The sequence below is a fragment of the Sus scrofa genome, chromosome 1, assembly GCF_000003025.6.
Source record: "Sus scrofa isolate TJ Tabasco breed Duroc chromosome 1, Sscrofa11.1, whole genome shotgun sequence".
NCBI classification, from domain to species: Eukaryota; Metazoa; Chordata; class Mammalia; order Artiodactyla; family Suidae; genus Sus; species Sus scrofa.
Genome location: NC_010443.5, coordinates 108,079,275 through 108,097,392, shown reverse-complemented (window position 1 = coordinate 108,097,392; position 18,118 = coordinate 108,079,275). Strand labels below are relative to the sequence as shown.

Here is an 18,118-nt window from a genome sequence, read left to right as displayed (position 1 = left end):
TGGATGAATCTCAAAAACATCATGCTAAGTGACAGATTAGTTGCCAAAGACAGCGGATTATACGATTCCATTTATATAAGATATCCAGAATAGGCAAATCCACAGAAACCGAGAGCACATGAGTAGTTGCCTAGGACTAGGGGAATGGGGAGTGACTGCTAATGGGGTTTCCTTTTGGGGTGATGAAAACGTTCTAAAATTGACTGCAGTGTTGGTTGTACTACTTCGTACTGTACACTTTGAAAGCATGAGCTATATGCCATGTAACTTTTACCCCAATAAAATGGTTTTAGATAGATAGTTTAAGAAAACTGAATGTCTCTGTTTCTCAAAGTACTGCAGAATTTCCCACCTTGCACCTTTGTCTCATCATCTGTTCTACCTGGAAAGCCTTCTGCTCCGTCTCTGCCCACTGAAATGCTAGCCAGCCTTCAAAGTCTAGCTCAGTCCACCTCTTCCGAAGGCTCACCAGCACTGAGCCCTCTCCCTGCTCCCTCAGAAGTGAACCCTCCCTCCCCCGGCCCCTTCATGCTTACTAGAACCTTTCTATCATGGCAACCGTCATGCTCTCTCTTGTCCGACAGCCCCATTGTCTGTCCTAGCTGCCCTACCTGCCCCTCAGCTGCAGGGAGGATTCAGGTCTTTGCATCTTTGCTCTCACGGTGAAGAGCACAGAGGGTGACAGGCAGAGGATGGCCCTAAGTGTTAGTCAAAATGATTCCAAATCCACACTGCAGACCCCAGGTGTCCCCATCCTGAACTTGCAGGCTCCCTGAAGTCTCTGTGACCTCACATCACAGTGACTGGAAACTTTCACTCAAGTGAGCTGGATGAGGAACCCCTCCTTTTTCCCCCCCTTTTTAAAAAATAAATAATACATTTCCTTTTTTTTTTTTTTTTTTTTAAGAGCCTCACTTGCAGCATATGGAGGTTCCCAGACTAGGGGTCCAATTGGAGCTGTAGCCACCGGCCTATGCCAGAGCCACAGCAACACAGGATCCGAGGCACATCTGCAACCTACACTACAGCTCATGGCAATGCGGGATCCTTAACTCACTGAGCAAGGCCAGGGATCAGACCTGCAACCTCGTGGATGCTAGTCAGGTTTGTTAACTGCCGAGCCACAATGGAAACTCCCATTTCCTTTTGCATTTTTGAAGTGTGTTTATTCTTTTCCCCCTCTGGAGAGTGTTTTCAACTTTATTTTTAAAATGTCTCAAAGTCCTTTCCCAAGGCAGGGCAGATCCTCAGGCTCTGCAGAAAGGAGAGTAAGGGCAGGGGGGAGGTCAGGAGGCAGGAAGCAGGCTGGGGCCCCACCCCAGCTCCCTGATGGCTTCCCAAGGACTCCAAGCATCCTGACACCCATGCAGTGAGCTGCACCCTCCCCACTGCCCACCATCTCCTAAGCAGGGGGCTCCCACCATATTCCACCATGTCCCCCAGCCTCCTTTTGGGAACGTCTCTCTTCCAGGGAACAGCCCCAAGGCTTCTCTCCAGGGTGAGGGGCCTGGCCCGGGTCCTCCTGACCACCAGCACGCTCATGGCCCAGGCACCACCACACAAAACCCACTGGGAATGCAGTGGATAGTGGTGGACACACCAGCCCTGCTGGTCCCCAGGGCTCAGAGGGCAGTACGGACGGGGCAGGGAGCAACAGGGAGGAAGAGGGAACACCCGAGGAAGGAATTCTCCCAGGCAGCACCCTGAGAGGAAAGAAGGGTCCTGGCCTCGAATCCTCTCATCTCTGACCCAAGTCCAGGGGAAAGAGCCTCTCCACTGGCTTGTGAGAACCTCCAGGCAGGGCTGCGCTTTCTCTCCTGAGTCCTATCTGTCCTCTACCCTAACCCATGAACCTAACACATAGCAGATGACTTCTCCCCTGCTTCAAACACTCCCTGCACGTCTCCTGGCTGATTCCTATTCCCATCTCGAAAGCCTCCCCCCACCTCCTGCATGGAAGCGCCCCCCCCCCAAACCCCACAGCCCGGTTCCCATCTCACCCGGCACTTCCCCCATTTCAGTGCTTCTCTCACTACCTTCAGTTGTCAGGTTACCTGCCTGTCTTCCCCACTCCGCTAAGTACCTCCTGAGGGTTTTTATTCCTGTCAACCACACCGAAGCTTGGTATAGAGCCTGGCATCCTCCAGGTGCTCAGTAAATGTCCCCCTATGAAGTGATGACAAGCGCCACTTCAGAAATCCCTACAATGTGCAGGACCAGGGCTAACCATACTTTACACCTCATTGAAACCCCTTATTACCTTAGGCACTGGGTGTTACCCTTCCTCTTTCTCAGAAAAAGAAACCAAAACTGAAAAAATACTGACTTGTAGACACAGGAATTTTAACCTCTATCTGTCAGGCTCCAAAGCCTGTGCTCCTAACCACTAGACTAAATGGTTCCCCTTCCCTGCTTCTCAAAGGTCCTGGGAATCTACCCCAGAGGGAAGTGGGACTGCTGCTTGGGACTGGCGGCCCAGGGCAACCTGACACCCTGGCTCAGGCACAGCTATTTTCCTGCACTGGCACCTGTTTCCTATTCCAGGATGCCTTTTCCTCCGGTGACACTTTCACCCAGGTGAGTGACCTCAAGCCTCTCCTCTGGCCTGGCCCTCATGCTGTGTCCAGAGGCTCAGAAAAGGAGCCCCAGGACCTCCTGGGCGGAACCTCTTCATTTCAGTGAGAAAACAGAGGTCCTGGCAAAGAGACTCCCAAGATAGATCAGGATAAAGTGATGTAGGGTTTCAGGCTGGTAGGCAGCCAGGGTACATCAGGAATGCTCTGCTGGGCGGCTGAGACCTAGGTTCTTATCCCCACCTCACTCACTCCTCACAAGTTGGACCATTTGGACCAGATAACACCTTCAGACTCAGATCAGCCCTGAATGGAAGTACACTGAGGCCAGGCCCCGCCCCCGCTTCCTGCCCAGGCCACCTAGGAGATTTCAGGCTGGCTGGGAAATCTGGACCCCCTATCTGCAGCTTCTCCTGCTTTCAGAAAGGCTTCCTTCTTGCTGTCCCAACCTCCATGAATAGTCTGATGATAATCCAGGAAGTAGGGCAGGGACAGACATTTACTGTATATTTACCATGACATTTACCAGGGCAGGCATCACACCTGTGCTCTACATCATCCTTGCCGCCACCCTGAGTGGTAGGTACTATTAACAATCCCATTTCACAGGTGAGGAAACAGAGGCTCAGAATGCGAAAGCATTTGCTCAAGGTCCAACAGCTCATAATGGCAGGGTCAGGATGAGCTTCCCAGGAAGTCCAGCCCCTGCTCTCTCGACCACACTGCCAAATTTGATTAAATATCTTCAGTGGTCCTGCTGACCACCAGAGAAAGTCCAAATACCCTGCCTGGAACGTGAGGCATCTGGAGCTCTGCACTGGCTGCCCCATGTTACCTTTCCAGCCTCACTCACTGCCCACCACCCGCCTGCACCTGTCCTCTATGCCCTCAGGGTGAGAATTACCAAGCCCAGAATGATGTTATTCCATCCCTTACTCTGGCTCTTCCTCTTGCCTAGAATGCCCTTCCTACTCTTCACATTTTCAGAGCCTATCCCCCATCTCTGCCTCCTTTTAGTCCTTACTTTTCAACGAAGAAGGCTCTGACCTTGTGCTCTGCCCTCCTCTGCACTGACCATGCTTACAAGTGAGTAGCCCTAGTTGCAGGCTATTTGTCTGTCATGTGATGTAGCTTTCCTGGGTGGTTCCCTCCCTGGGAAAATTTGAATTAGTTTTAAGGTTCCTGGTATCCTCTATGGTGTCTTGCATCCTGAATGTTTCATAAAAATTTGCTGATGTGAACTGAAAGAATTGGGGGTGTCAGTGGCCCTTCCCTTTCTGCATCTTGGAGGCCCTCTACCACCACTGGGGGCGCCTGAGTGCACACCTCCCCACCAGGCTGCTGTAGCGCTGGCTCAGGAGGGAAAAGAGACTCAGCATAGTCTGAGGGGAGCAAAGAAGCAGTTCCCCCAGGGTTTGGTCTAAGCTTCTTCACTCCCCTCCCCTCCCCACATAGGGTGGTGTGGTGGAAAAGGTCCCGACCGGGTATTGGGAAATTCCAATTTCTGCTCCACCACCTGAGGCTGTGTGAGCAGAAGCAGGCTACTTCTCTCTCTGGGCCTCAGTCCCCCAACTCTAAAATTGACCCTGGATTTTAGCCAAAGCCCCTCCAAGCTGTAGGCTCTGTAATGGCAAGGCAGCATGGACGTCAAGCTAGCTGGGCCAGTTCCCACTCTTCTGGGCCCCCAGGCAGGACCCGCAAAGGCTCAGGGAGCTTGGCCACAGGTCAGCAAGGAAGAGTAGACTGCCAGGCCAGGCTGCCCTCTGGGGTTCTGTGAGCCTATCCATATTCCCTGACTCCTGTCATTCTCCTCCAGCTTTATTTACTTCAACCCAGTACTTCACCCACACACTTCAAAGCATGGCTGCAGGAAGGATCACATCCCATTAATGCTGCCACACTGAGTCCCCAAGATCCATGGAGCAGCCACTGGTGGGGAGGAGTGGGGGGAATGGGGGAGGAACTGTCCCTGCCTTTAAAACGAACCCACTCTGCTCAGGCCACCAGGCAGGCAAGGTAGCTGCAGGAGAGGCCAATGTTTAGCATCCCAGTGTCCCAGTGGATCTGACCAGAGGTGCCTGCTGTAGTGCCAACCAGAAGCTGGTCCTTCAGGTGGGACCCATGTCCAGTGACCCTTCCTGGCCCAAAAGCACATCCAAGAGTCCTTGCAGGATGAAGGCAGCCTCAGGGGAGCTATGCATTAAGGTGTCAAAGACCAGAGCTTAGAGTCAGGCAGGTCTGGGCTCAAATTCCACTTCTACCTCTCAGAGTGAAACCTGGGCCAAGTCATGGGACCCCCTGGAGCCTTGGTTTCCCATCTGTAAAGTGGGAACACCTAGCGTGACATCCAGTGTTCTGAGAATTCAGAGAGACGGTCCGTGTAAGGAGCTCTGCCCAACGAGACTTCAAGCAGAGTGGCTATGTCTGTTCTCTCCTTTCTGGAGGCAGCATTGATGACGGTCATCCCTGGGAACTTTATGGAATCCCTGCCGACTGAAGAACATTCTCTTCACAGACCTGCCTCCTCCCCCACTCATCTTCTGCCCCCCTCCCACAACCTGTTTCACCCCTAGACTTAAAAATATTGGGGCTGCGAGGGACCTCATTTAGTCCCTTCATGCTGCAGACCTGCTTAGAGAGGTCAAGAAACTGCCAAGGTCACCGAGCAAAGAGAGGAGCCCAAGTCTGCCAACCTCGGCCCAGTGCCCTTTCCAGGTGCCTGCATGGCCTGTTCACTGGGTAAAGCTGCTCAGCCCAGCAGAGCAGGAGCTCAGCCAGGTCTCTGCTATGGCGACAAGGAAGCTGCCTAGGAACCTTCACTGGAAATGTCAAGCACAGCCCCAGGTTATTCAGGAAGTCCTTGGCAACCTGAGAAAGCAAGACCACCCTCTGCCAGGCATCTGTGGGCAGGTTTCCATGGTGCTGCAGCAAATTCCCTCCTGGCACACTGCAGATGAGACCACAAACAGCCCCTGCCCACCAGGCTCCAGGGTGGCCTGGGCCATTACTGGCATTGAAAGCCCTCCCACCTCTGGCCAGGCTACCCTCTGCTCCATCTGGCTGACCCTTATCACCCCCACCCCAACCTTCATTCACTCTGCTGGAATGCCTGCCTGATAAGCTTCTTCTACCACCTCCCCACCCAGTCCCAACACTTCCCCACTGAAAGGTCTTCTGTGACCTCCACTCCACACACACACACACACAGCTAGTTGTTTCCACCCAAGAGCACACCGACATGCCTCTGGCAGAGAACCAGCTACACCACAATTACCCCCTTACACATCCTCTCCCCAGTATCCTGAGGCCCCACAGGGAGAATGGGGTTTTGCCTCTCTTTTCCATCCCTAGCACCCAAGATGGGCTGCAATGCAGAAGATGCTCAGGAATGCTTTACTGGATAAAGGAATGAATGAACCATTGCAGCCACATGTGCATCTCTTTACAACCTACTTTTAGGGAATCAACATAGACAATGACAAAGAGCCTTTTAACTTGGGTTGGAATCATAGCTTTGCCATTAACCAGCAGTCGGACACTGGGAAAGTTACTTAATCTCTCTCAGCCTCAGGCTTCTTGCCTGTACAATAAAGCCTACCTCACAAGGGTTACTAAGTGTGGCCTGTAGCCATTATGATCATCTCTGTGCTTGTGTACTTGATCATGCCTTTCTTCCCAGAATGACAGTCTTTATCATCTGCCTGTTGAACCCTTAACCCATCCTTCTAGGCCCAGGTAAAATGCTATCTCATCCAAGAAACAGCTGACTATCTAGCCCAGCCCTCCCTTCTCTCAGCTCCACATCCATGCAGCCATCTGGACGTGCAGCATCAAATACTGCCAAGGGTGCTGTGTGTTAGTCTTGCCTCCCCTGCAGGATGGCACACTCGCTGAGGGCAGGACCTGCCCTCCTGCTCTTCCTATGTTCTCAAAGGCACCCAGTTCAAGGTTACATGTACAGCAAAACCTATAGCATTTAGTTTACAAAGCATTCATGCTCCTCTTATTTGATTCTCACTCTCTGAGGCAGGTACTGTCATCCCCCCATTTTACAGATGAAGAAATCAGGGCTCAGAGAGCTAAGCACTTGCCCAAAGTGCCTCAGCAAATGATTTGAGCTGAGACTCAAGGTCAAGCAACTCCGATTCCTTTGTGCTCTCTGCTCTCCCATAGTGCCTCCCTCCCTGTAGCTAATGTAAGGGTGCCCTCTATATCACCCCTGCCTGCTGGCAAAGTGGGCATTTCCATCTCAGCCCTGGTGCCCCACCAGCTTGCTGTCCCAGCTCCACGTTTTTCCTAGAAAACTCACACCTTAGGAAAGGCCCCAACCCAGTAGCACTGGATTTGTTAAACCACAGCTTCTGGCCACTCACTCGTGGCCTGCTCCTTTGGGGGAGGTGGCTGCCTGGTTCTGACCTCCGTAGCCCATCCAGGTAAAGCTAAAGAGAAAACCACTAGCTACTGTCTCTTTGTTCTTATAGGGTAGAAGGAGAGAAATAAAAATTCACTTTCAAGGCAATTCCAGGAGCCCTGGCTTTCGGCCTTGGGCCAGTCAGCAATGCTGGCTCTGTGGTCTGTGCCACATGACAACTAGCATTTGCTGGGGGCTGTCCCCACACATTACCTAATTAGATACTCACGGCTGCCAAGCTGTGGATGGCTGGTGCCCCATTTAACCAATGAGGAACCTGGGCCTGGATCCAGGCATTCTGAGCCCCAAGCTGTGCTTTGGGAGCCCATCTGAGCTAGTTACCCATTGGAATCCACTGGGGACTTTGTTAAAAATACCAAACCAATTAAATCAACTCACCAGGAGTGAAGCTCCAGGATCAGTTTTCTTTCTTTCTTTCTTTTTCCTTTTTTTTTTTTTTTGTCTTTTTAGAAAAGGGCCACACCAATGGCATATGGAGGTTCCCAGGCTGGAGGTTCCCAGGCTAGAGTTTCAGTTGGAGCTGCAGCTGCCAACCTACACCACAGCCACAGCAACGCCAGATCCTTAACCCACTGAGCAAGGCCAGGGATCAAACCCGCATCTTCATGGATGCTAACCAGATTCGTTATTGCTGAGCCATGACAGGAACTCCCAGGATTGGTTTTCTAAAGCAAGCTCTGCAAGGAAGTCAAAATCAAACAGTGCCCAGTGTTTGATTGGCCCTCTCACTGGACAGACTTCAGTTTGAATCCCGCTTCTGCTCCAGGCTTGCTCCTTGGCAAGTCACTCACCTCTCTGATCCTTCGCCCCTCATCCCTAACGTGGGAATAATAATATGATAATGGGTTCTGAAGAGGCACAAGAAAGCCCTAGGAGCTTTTCTATAAAATGGGCGTGACCACGAACCTCCCGCATAGGGTCATCGTGACATAGGGAAGAGCTCACACATTTACCACAGCGCTCCATAAACGTCAGCTGCCATTATTATTACACCACTGCTGCCGTTACAGCAGTTGGCCTGCATATAGCCAACTGTCTTGTTTACAAAATGTTTTTACTTACAGGGTCTCAGAGAACCAGGGGTGGGCTATAGCTGGTGCCTACTGGCTCATGAGAGCCTGCTATGAAATCTGTAGGAATGTTGTGAGCCAAATATTACACTGAGGTATAGAAGAATATTATTTTAATATTAAAAATTAAATCATAAACACTTTAAATTATATTTAAAATACTTAAAACTTAATACTTCTTTATTTCTCTTATATTTTATTACCTTCTACACTCCAGAGGTTATTTAATGCCTTTTATCTCTGAATGGTGGGAGTACTACATCATGGTGTGTCACTGAACCCCTCTTCCCAGCGCTAGTCAGTGTCATCATGTTGGTACCTTGAAAATGACCACAGTGGGTGTATTTATACTACAGACATTGGCAGGCACTACAGATCAGGATTTGATGTCTTGATTCTAGACTTAGGAAGTGCTGCAGAAAATCACTTCATAACAGAGATTAAATTTATAAGGGTGACGTGTCTATAGCCATTATTTTGTGCTAGCAGAGAAAATTGAGGAAATGTTTTTCAACATTCAGAAACTATTACCCAATTCAGCAAAGAAGTCACTCAAGTTATTGGCAAATGAGTAAAGTTCCAACACACTTCAATGCTTCCCTTTCACCTTACTTGTTGACAAAAACAAAAACAGTAACCAATATTCCTGTTGGAACTACACTCATTTGTCCACTGTGTCTTAGGTTGGCTGCTGATACAAGAGTTTGGTGAAAACCAAGGAAAATGTTCTAAAAAAACAACTGGCTCTATAGAATTTACCAAAAATAAAGTGTATTATATATTTTACCATTTGTATTTTACATGTTATAATCCTTCTATCAGTAAAATTTATTTAAATAATGTGTGTGTGTGTGTATGTGTGTGTGTACATATATTTGTTTCCTGGAGATCCAGCTGTTACCACTACCCAGAACCTGAGTAGAACTGGTTACTGTCTGTACTGCCCAGATGAGGAAACTGAGGAACAGAGAAGTTATATAACTTATTCAAGGCCACACAAGTAATAAGTGGTGGAGTTAGGTCTGCACCTGGGCTTTCTCGGTGCTAAGATACTTGCTCTTTCCACCACCTTCCTACTGAGATCCTTCAGTGGCGGTCAGGCCTGAGCAGGGGTCCAGCATAGAGGGCTGTGGGCAGCTTGCCAGTAGCAAAGGCCCTCCGAGCACCTAAGAGTGATGGCAAAGGCCGTAAAGACAAAAGAGGAGGAGGGCACTGCATTTTTGTCTTAGTTTTGCCATCTGTAAAATAGGGATCATGATATTTGCTCCAGGCCATATCAACCTCACCCAGTGTCTGGCTACCCTGGGAGTCTGCCCAGACCACTGGCTGAAAACACCACCTCGTTCATTCCCCTTTTGGGTGTTTCCATGCCCACCTCACTTTCTGAATCCCTTGGGAGGAAAGAGAGGAATAGGGAGAAATGTGGCTTCATGGGAAGCCTAGTTAAAATTCACAGCCAGCACTTGTAAGGAGTCTTAGACTTTGTCGGGCCCTTTCAGAAACTCTGATCTCTCCCTTGTCCCTCACTCCACTCCTGTGGGCCAATATTATCGCCACTTTCAAGGCTAGGAAAGCTCAGAGCTTGACCTCCCAACATCACCCAGCAGAGGTGAGATTCAAACGCAGGCTCCTCTTTCCCATGTGGCCTCCTGCTGTATCTTGTAAGAATCAGCTGTTTGGTTTAATGCTCTCCATTTACTCATTTACTGCTATATTTCAACTCTTTCAATAATGGCATTCCCCAGTTTAATTTTTGCCACATTTTGTTCTTCCCCTCCACCCTTTAGGAGTTGAGTGTCCTCCCTTCACTCCTTCTTGAGTTACCCCAGGGCAGCCCTGCAGTGGTTGATGGAGCAGCCGGCAGGCACTCCTAGGGCTCCGGCTCACAGTCTGACACATGGGGCTGAGATGAAGAGCCCACGGGACACAAGCTGAGGCTGGGGCACAAACTAAGCTTGGGAAATGAGGAACAAGAAACAGGGTCCACCCACAGAACACACCAAGACGGTAAGGAAATCAGGAAAGACTTCTATGAAAGCCTCAACCCCAAACTAATTCACTACAGAGCATATGTGGGCTGCCTGGGCTAGAATGTAGGGTGAAAAAAGCAGGAGAGAAAAATGTAGAAGTAGTATAGTTAGAAGCACCTAAAGGCGTTCCCATCTTGGTGCAGTGGAAACAAATCCGACTAGGAACACATGAGGTTGCAGGTTCAATCCCTGGCCTTGCTCAGCGGGTTAAGGATCCAGCATTGCTGTGGCTGTGGTGTAGGTCGATGGCTATAGCTCCGATTAGACCCCTAGCCTGGAAACCTCCACATGCCACAGGTGCGGCCCTAAAAGGACAACAGACAGAAAAAAAAAAAAAAAAAAAGAAAAAAAAAAAAAGAAGTACTTTAACATACACACAACCAGTTCAAAAAAGCTGGAGAAAACATACCAACTGTTAATAATGGTTGTTTGGGAGTAGAGTCTATAGGTAACTTCTTTGTACATTACTACATTTTCTATGAGTTGTTACTTTTTATAATTGCAAAAATGACCATCAATTTCATTTTTAAATGTGTATGGGGTACCTTTGGTTCCTCTCTTTCCAACATTCTTATCATTCCCTCCAACTAGCCTACTCTCTCCCATCCATTCGTTCTCCCCTGCCAGGAGAATTTTCTTTCTAAATCAGAAATAGAAGAGTTTCTCTATCAATTAAAGGTCTTCCATAGACTATTGCTAATTTTCTTTGTTTTTTTTTTTTTTGTCTTTTCACCTTTTCTAGGACCGCTCCTGCAGTATATGGAGGTTCCCAGGCTAGGGGTCCAATTGGAGCTGTAGCCGCTGGCCTACACCACAGCCACAGCAATTCGGGATCCGAGCCACATCTGCAAACTACACCACAGCTCACAACAATGCCAGATCCTTAACCCACTGAGCAAGGCCAGGGATGGAACCCGCAACCTCATGGTTCCTAGTCGGATTCATTAACCACTGAGCCACGACAGGAACTCTGATTATTGCTAATTTTCTTAAGTGGGATGACGGTTCTATGGGTTGGTAGGAGACTGACCTTAATCTTGGGAGATGCATACTGAAGTGCTTAGAGTGAAGTGTCACAACAGCCACAATTTTCTTTCAAAGCATACAATATTTTAAAAAAATAAATAAATATTTATTTTAAATTATTAAAGATATTTTAAATTTAAAAATCACATACATATACATGTGTCTGCATTTCTACATATACAAATAAGTATATATACATATAATGTTTTTATATAAATATAAATTTTTCTTTTCAATTAATTTTTTGGCTATGCATAATGCGTGCAGAAGTTCCAAGGCCAGAGATCAAACCCTAGCCACAGCAGTGACAAAGTGGATCCTTAACCCACTGAGCTATCAGGGAACTTCTATTTTTTTTCTTTTTTCTTTTTTTATTATTATTATTTTTTTCTTTTTTAAAGAGAGAAAGAGGTAAAGCAAAAGTGGCCAAATGTTGAATCCAGAGGAGGGTATAATGGTGTCCATTGCACTCTTCTTTAAATTTCCTCAAATGCCTTGAGATGTTTTCATAATAAAAAGTTTTAAGGGGATAGGGTTCCCACGGTGGCACAATGGGACAGCAGTGTCTTGGGAACACTGGGACGCAGGTTCGATCCCAGGCTCAGCACAGTGGGTTAAAGGATCTGGAGTTGTCACAACTGTGGCTTAGGTCACCACTTTGGCTCAGATCTGATCCCTGGTCTGGGAACTCCATATGCCGTGGGGTGGCCAAAAAATAAATAAATAAATAATATAAACAAATAAAATAAAAAAAAATTTTTTTTGGGGGGGGGGGAATTTCCAACTGCCTATATAAACTTCTTAAACTGCCCTAAACCTTTAAATCTCACCCCAAGCTATCTTTACACACAAGCCTGCGAAGTCTCACCTCCATTCCATGCTCCAAGGTTTCAGTATGGAAATCATCTCATTTTTCTAAGTTCCTCTTTCAAATGCATGCAGATCTTATAGCAATTAATACTCATTTTTTAAGTATGAAGAATAACTCATTGGAAAGAAAAAAATGTAACCAGATGAGAAACTAATTGTGCAAAGGATAAATGTATGGCACAGTACAGACTTTTGGATTAACTGTGTGTAAAAAGCATGATCCAAGGAAGTAGGAAATCTGTACTATTAGAATCTGATGAAATAAAATCAGCTTTGCTTAGTGTTTCCTCACTGGCATTTAATACCTGTGTGGTCTTGGACAAGTTACTTAACCTCTCTGAGTCTCAAATGCTAATGTGTGAAATAGAGACAATACCCTGTACCTCAGAGGGTGGCCGTGAGGATCAAATGAGAGATGTGTGAGTATGCTATATTCTAGAAAGTACCATGTACATGTAAAGTATTATTAATATCATTCTTATGAAAGGTTGAAGAGCACACCTCATCACATAATGAATGTAAGAAGAAGTCAAAGGATGATCAGGGCACAGAGGAATTTGGATTTTTGCTCAGGCATTCATTCCTCTCAACACTGGTTATATATTTATTAATTTTTGTCTTTTTGTCTTTCATTAACCACTGAGCCCTGATGGGAACTCCAACACTGTTTATATAAATCAACAGAGTTCTGGGTTCCTGACGTGCATATGATTTCATCCAGTTCTCCTGGTGTGTTCTCTTCCTTACAACACGAGTTAGGACTTTACCTTCTGTTTCTGAATTCGAAAATTGGATTGAGGAAGGGTGGGGGAGACACACCCATATCAGAGGGGAAACTCCCGAATCCAAAATAAACAGAAAACCACACAAAAATGCCCTCTACAAGGGCCTCATATGCACTGGGATCACGTCCTAGGGTGAGGTTTCCTGGGTGGTGCTGAGCTCCATTTCCTGGTATCCATCCTCCAGGAGGCATGTCTGAAGGCACATAGGGTGCTACCTGGTACAAGGCAGCCTAGTGTCACATCCATTTATGTAAATACAGGCAACAGCATCTACCTGCACCCCCTATACCTTCCCGCACCAGCAGGCCTGTGTGTGGTGGATTTACAACACACACCGGGACAGTGGTCATTATGCTGAGGCAGAGAGTATACCCTTTGGAAGTGACTGTTTCTTGGTGAGAGTCATGGTTAGCTTGTATTTTAGATGTCCTGGCCACCAGTCTCACTGTGGTCATATCCCCGTAAATGGTGGGCCTTTGGAAGGCAGGTATCATATATTGGTATTTGTCACTCTACTCCCTGGCAAACAACAGTCCTGCAATAAATGTCACATCCTTGAATTGAAATCACCTGTGACCTCTTTTGACTTTTTCAGGTGACACATAAGGGCCTTTTGCCATCCCTGTGTGCATTTGTCTTATTAAGGCATTCATTCATTCATTCATTCACTCATTCACTCGACACTGCGAAACTCATGTGTCAGCCTAGATACAAGAGCATAAAGTGATGCAAGGTGACGAAGGCTCTCAGAGGAGGTCTCTACAAAGGGCAAGAGAATCGGTGAAGAAGGTTAGTTCTCAGTTATACCTTGGGAGGTGGCAGGCATGGGAAAGTCTTCCCAGAGGAAATGGTGTTTCTGCTGGGCCTGAGGTCTATGGGCAAAGAAAAGGAAGAAGAGCAGCTTCTTGGATGCAAATAGCACGAACAGAGGAGAGGGGCCAGGACAGGCATCTGCTGTCTTGTTGCCTGGGGCTAGTGTTCTGAAGTGGGGAACGGTGGAAGAGGCTGGAAACAGGGCTCAGGTAGTGTAAGAAAGGCCTGAATGCCATGCGAGAGTGGGTTCATTTATCCTATGGGTGACAAGGATCCATCACAGATTTCTGGGCAACAGCATGCCATGATCTAATTTTACCAAGATTGTTTATTGCACACTGATTTTTTTCCATTTATCTGCTCCCCGCCACCAGGCTGGGAAGGCATCGTAAGCAGGAATTCAGTCTCCCTGTCTTTTGCACAATGGCTGATGTAGGAGGAGAAGTGGTTCATATTCCAAAGGTATCCTCCTCCACCACCTGCTCCTTCCAGCTGGAAGGTGAGCGTGGAGAGCAGGTCATGAGCAGGGGCCGTGAAGATAACATGGTAGCTGTGTTCATGGGGCAGCCGAGCCAGCCTGACTCACTTGGCAAGGAGTAAGAGAGTACAAGAGGAGGGGAAAGCTGAGGCCTCTCATGGAAAAGGAAAATCAGGAAGAGGAATGTAGTCCCATAATATGAATTTTATATGGTGAGAAACAACATGGAACCAGGAAGCCTCCTCTAAGCTACCAGCTAGACCTTTTGCATCTTCCCCTTCCGCTGGCAGGAAGTTCCAGCCAGGTGGAACCTATACTCACATTCTGGCTCCAGGATGGGTCCAGGCAATCATGAAGTAATTCCACTGAGTTCCAGCTACCTGACCCTTCCTGAAGTCGCCCAGCTGGGCCAGGGCCAAGGGACCCGTGGGTGGGCAAGTTAGAAGGCTCAGAGTCCACACAACACCAAGGATGTGAGGCGCAGAGGGGCAGGGGTGGTTAGCAGCATCTGCACCCTACATGCATCCAGGGAAAACCCAGACCGTCATCAGGCTGTGGAAAATGTACAGATTGAGCCCAGGAGCCAGACCAGATCCCTTACCAGCAGCTCCACCCCGCAATCAATCTCAGCTCTCTGCTGGGCAGTGCAGAACTGCAGCACCAGGCTTTGTTTTCCTCGCCTATCAGGACCCAAAACACTGTAACAGGAGTTGTGTTTTCTTTTCCTCTGCTGTGGGAAGGAAATAACAATACCAACTACTATTACAGAGCACCTATCTGGTATCCAGCACTTAATGTGGCTTCTCTCATTTTCACAACTCGGACAAGGTATCATCATTCATGTTAAAGCTGAAAAACAGAGGTGCGGTTGTTTCCTGGTACACAGTCACCCATAGGATAAACGAACTCACCCTCGGCATGGCATTCAGATCTGGCTAGCACCCCTCTGCCCCGCCCCTGCCCCCAGCCACAGTGAGCTGCCACAGAAGCAAACCCAACAGCAGGAACCTGCTGAAGTCACCGAGGCCTGTAGGACTCCACACTCCTGCCTCTTTTGGACCCTTGAGAGAAAAGACAAAGGAGCCCATTTTGAGGCCAGCCTCCTAGAGCCAGAAAAGACACAGAAAATAAGTTAACTCTCCACAGCATTACCAGGAAGTACACACAGGTGCAAACCAGGTAGGCTGTTTCCTGCTTGGTGTACTGCCACCCTGAGGTCCACAGCCTGGCCGAGCAACACCCTCCTGGTGGTGACCTTGACTTTTTCTTTTCTTTCCTTTTTTTTGGCTGTGCCCGCAGGAAGTTCCAGAGCCAGGGATCAAACCCGAGACACAACAGCAACCAGAACCACAGCAGGAACGATACTGATCCTTAACTTGCTGAGCCTGAGAATTCCCCTGGTGAACCCGACTTTTACCCCATGACACCTGAGTGAGACTCTGCAAAACACCTTCTATTGGAGGAATTCGAAATGCTATGATAATTGGTCTAAGGAGGAGGGGTTCAGCACAGGTCACCCCACAGGACAAAGTAAGAGCTGGGGTGGGATCCATGTGTGGGACATGATCCCATGTCCTGGTGTAACCGCCAAGACCATGGGCACACCACACCCTCTCTGGGCCAGTCTGGCAAGCTAGAGCGCAGGTGTCATCCTGGACTGTGCTCTCCCCCTCATCTCCCACATCTAATTAGGCACCTAATCAATCCTCAGACCAACTTCTATGAAAGGTCTGGAATCCACCCCCCTCCTCAAATTAGACTGGCACTTGCCACATCTCACCCAGATTACTGTCCCCATTCTATCCAAGCTCCTGGCCAGAGGGATCACACATCTGCTCGCTTCACCTCCCTGCTCAGCTGTATCTCTCAAGGTAAAGTTCAACCTCCTGCCTGAGCTCCCAGCCATGTCTGCCTCCTGCTCTGCTCCTGGCATCTTCTCCAGTCATTCAGCACATTCGCCCTTTGCCTGTGCTTCCCTGAATGTATTGTGCTATTTTAGGACCATGTACCTACTGGACTCTCTTCCTTGGAAGGCCCTTTCTCTCTGATAACCCCTGGTAGTCCTTCAAAACGCAACTCAGCCACCTCTTCCAGGAAGCCCTCTCAGATACCCCAGTCTGACTTAGACGATTCTCCTTTAGAGTTCCAGCCCCTGTGTACCTCCTTCTATCACAACAAGTTGTGGATCTTTCTCTTCTGTCTCCTGCACAAGGTCCTGGAAAAGAGGAACTAACTTAGACAAGGCCTCAGTTGATTTGGTACCTGTAGCAACACCCAGGCATCCAGCACAATACTTGAAACACAACAAGAATTTGTGGATAGAAAAATGAGTGGGTCTCCTCCCCAATAAGCGGGTCCCTCTGATGACAGATTGGAGGCTCTTCGTGCTTTGAGTGTCTGTAAAGGCAGCCTATGCAACTGAGCTCAGTTACTATGGGAACTGATCCTTCTACTCTGACCACACTCTAGCTTTGTGAAGATCTATGTGGTCACGGTGAACTTTCTTGACCCTGAACACCCGTTACCACAAATGATCAGTGGCTCCTGGAAGCAGTTTTATGGCCAGAGAAAGGGGGAGGGGTGGGGAGCACAGCCAGCAAACACTGGGCTCTAAGATTTATAACCTCTGGTCCAGGGATGCTGGACACTATGCTGGGTCCAGAGAGCCAGCCAACCGCAGCGGTATTCATATGAATGCATCTGGCTCTGCCTGCTCAAGAGTTAGCGCTTGGTTACTGACAGGTTTGGTCTTGTGAAATGGGTTGGGTTTCAAGTTTCCTGTCACTGGCCTACTTTATTTAAAAATTACACCCTATGTGCTCCCTGAAAGAGATAAGTGCCTGTTATCTAATTCAGAAGTTCCTTGCAGTCAGCTTCTCTGTGAAGAAAACCCGACACACGAAATGAAACTGAGGAGGGGGCCACTTCCTGGGGCATCATTTCTTTCCCAGGAGCTCAGAGTTTTCAACTGTAAGATGAGGGAGGATGGCCCAGTGAACACTGACCCCTCCCTGCAATGACATTGGGAGAGACCAGGCCCATTCTTCCTAAACTGATTCTTCTCCACCTGCCCCCTGCCACTGACCTTGAGATCAAAGTGAGCAATTTTCTTGGCATGAAGGTAGTTCACCCCATCCAGGATCTGCTTAATGAAGCTGGTCGCCTCCTCCTCACTCAGGGACTCCTTCTGGGCCAGGAAGTCGAAGAGCTCTCCTCCAGACACTCTGAAAGACACCGGTAGGGAGGGCCCAGGCCCAGTCAGCCTTGGGGGTCATGAGGCCAGGCCAAGGAGTACAGCTCCCCACCCTGCCCCCAGGCACCCCGCAAAGCAGAACCCCCTTGCCCATCTCTGAGGCTCTGCCCAACCAGCAAAGTAGACTTCGCATCTATTTGCTGTGCTTTTCCCTTTGGATCACAAGGGCAGGAACCACCCCCCAACCCCCCCGAAACCTGCTCACATTCTAGGCCCAGGTCCCTGGATACCCTGGAGGCTACCCCTCCCTACCATATGACTGAGGTGGCAGAGGACAGAAACAAGTGCTGTGGAATGACAAAGAGAAACATACGCTGGGCCAGAAACTGGAGACTTAGGTTCCTGCTATGGGCCTTGGACAGCTCATTGCCATGCCCTCTCCCTGCAGGCCTCCGTTTCCTCCCCTGCAAAATGAGCAGATTGACTGAAATGGCTCCCAAAGTGCCTTTCTTCGATTCTATAAAAGATGATCTCTTCAAAGGCATGTCCCTAACTTAAATTTCAAGATCCATTCATTATATTCATCTCTTAAAAATTCTAAAATACTGGTTTTGTCCTCACACTCTGCACTCCTGCACCCTATGCTTAATGAGGCAGGAATAGAGAGACCCACAGAGCAAGAATAATCTCCCTTGTGAAGACTAGCTTACACTTTATCTGTAAGATTAAGATTGCCCCATAACATGGGAGATTTTTATTTGCTAAATCTGGCAACTCTACTGGGCTTGTTTGGCCAGTGACAGAGGCTGGGGTATCCAGCCAGCAGGTGCTTATCTAGAGCTGGGATA

The 18,118-nt window shown here is 48.4% G+C and overlaps 1 protein-coding gene across 4 annotated transcripts in view; it reads right to left on the bottom strand.

Annotated features, from left to right (window-relative positions):
* The window catches only part of DAPK2 (death-associated protein kinase 2), a 134,450-nt gene that overhangs the window by 34,331 nt on the left and 82,001 nt on the right, over positions 1-18,118 (bottom strand). For all 4 annotated transcript variants that reach the window (XM_021093314.1, XM_021093392.1, NM_001243563.1 and 1 more), the window contains 1 exon segment: positions 17,163-17,301. In XM_021093314.1, coding sequence (XP_020948973.1) covers positions 17,163-17,301 — 139 coding nt within the window.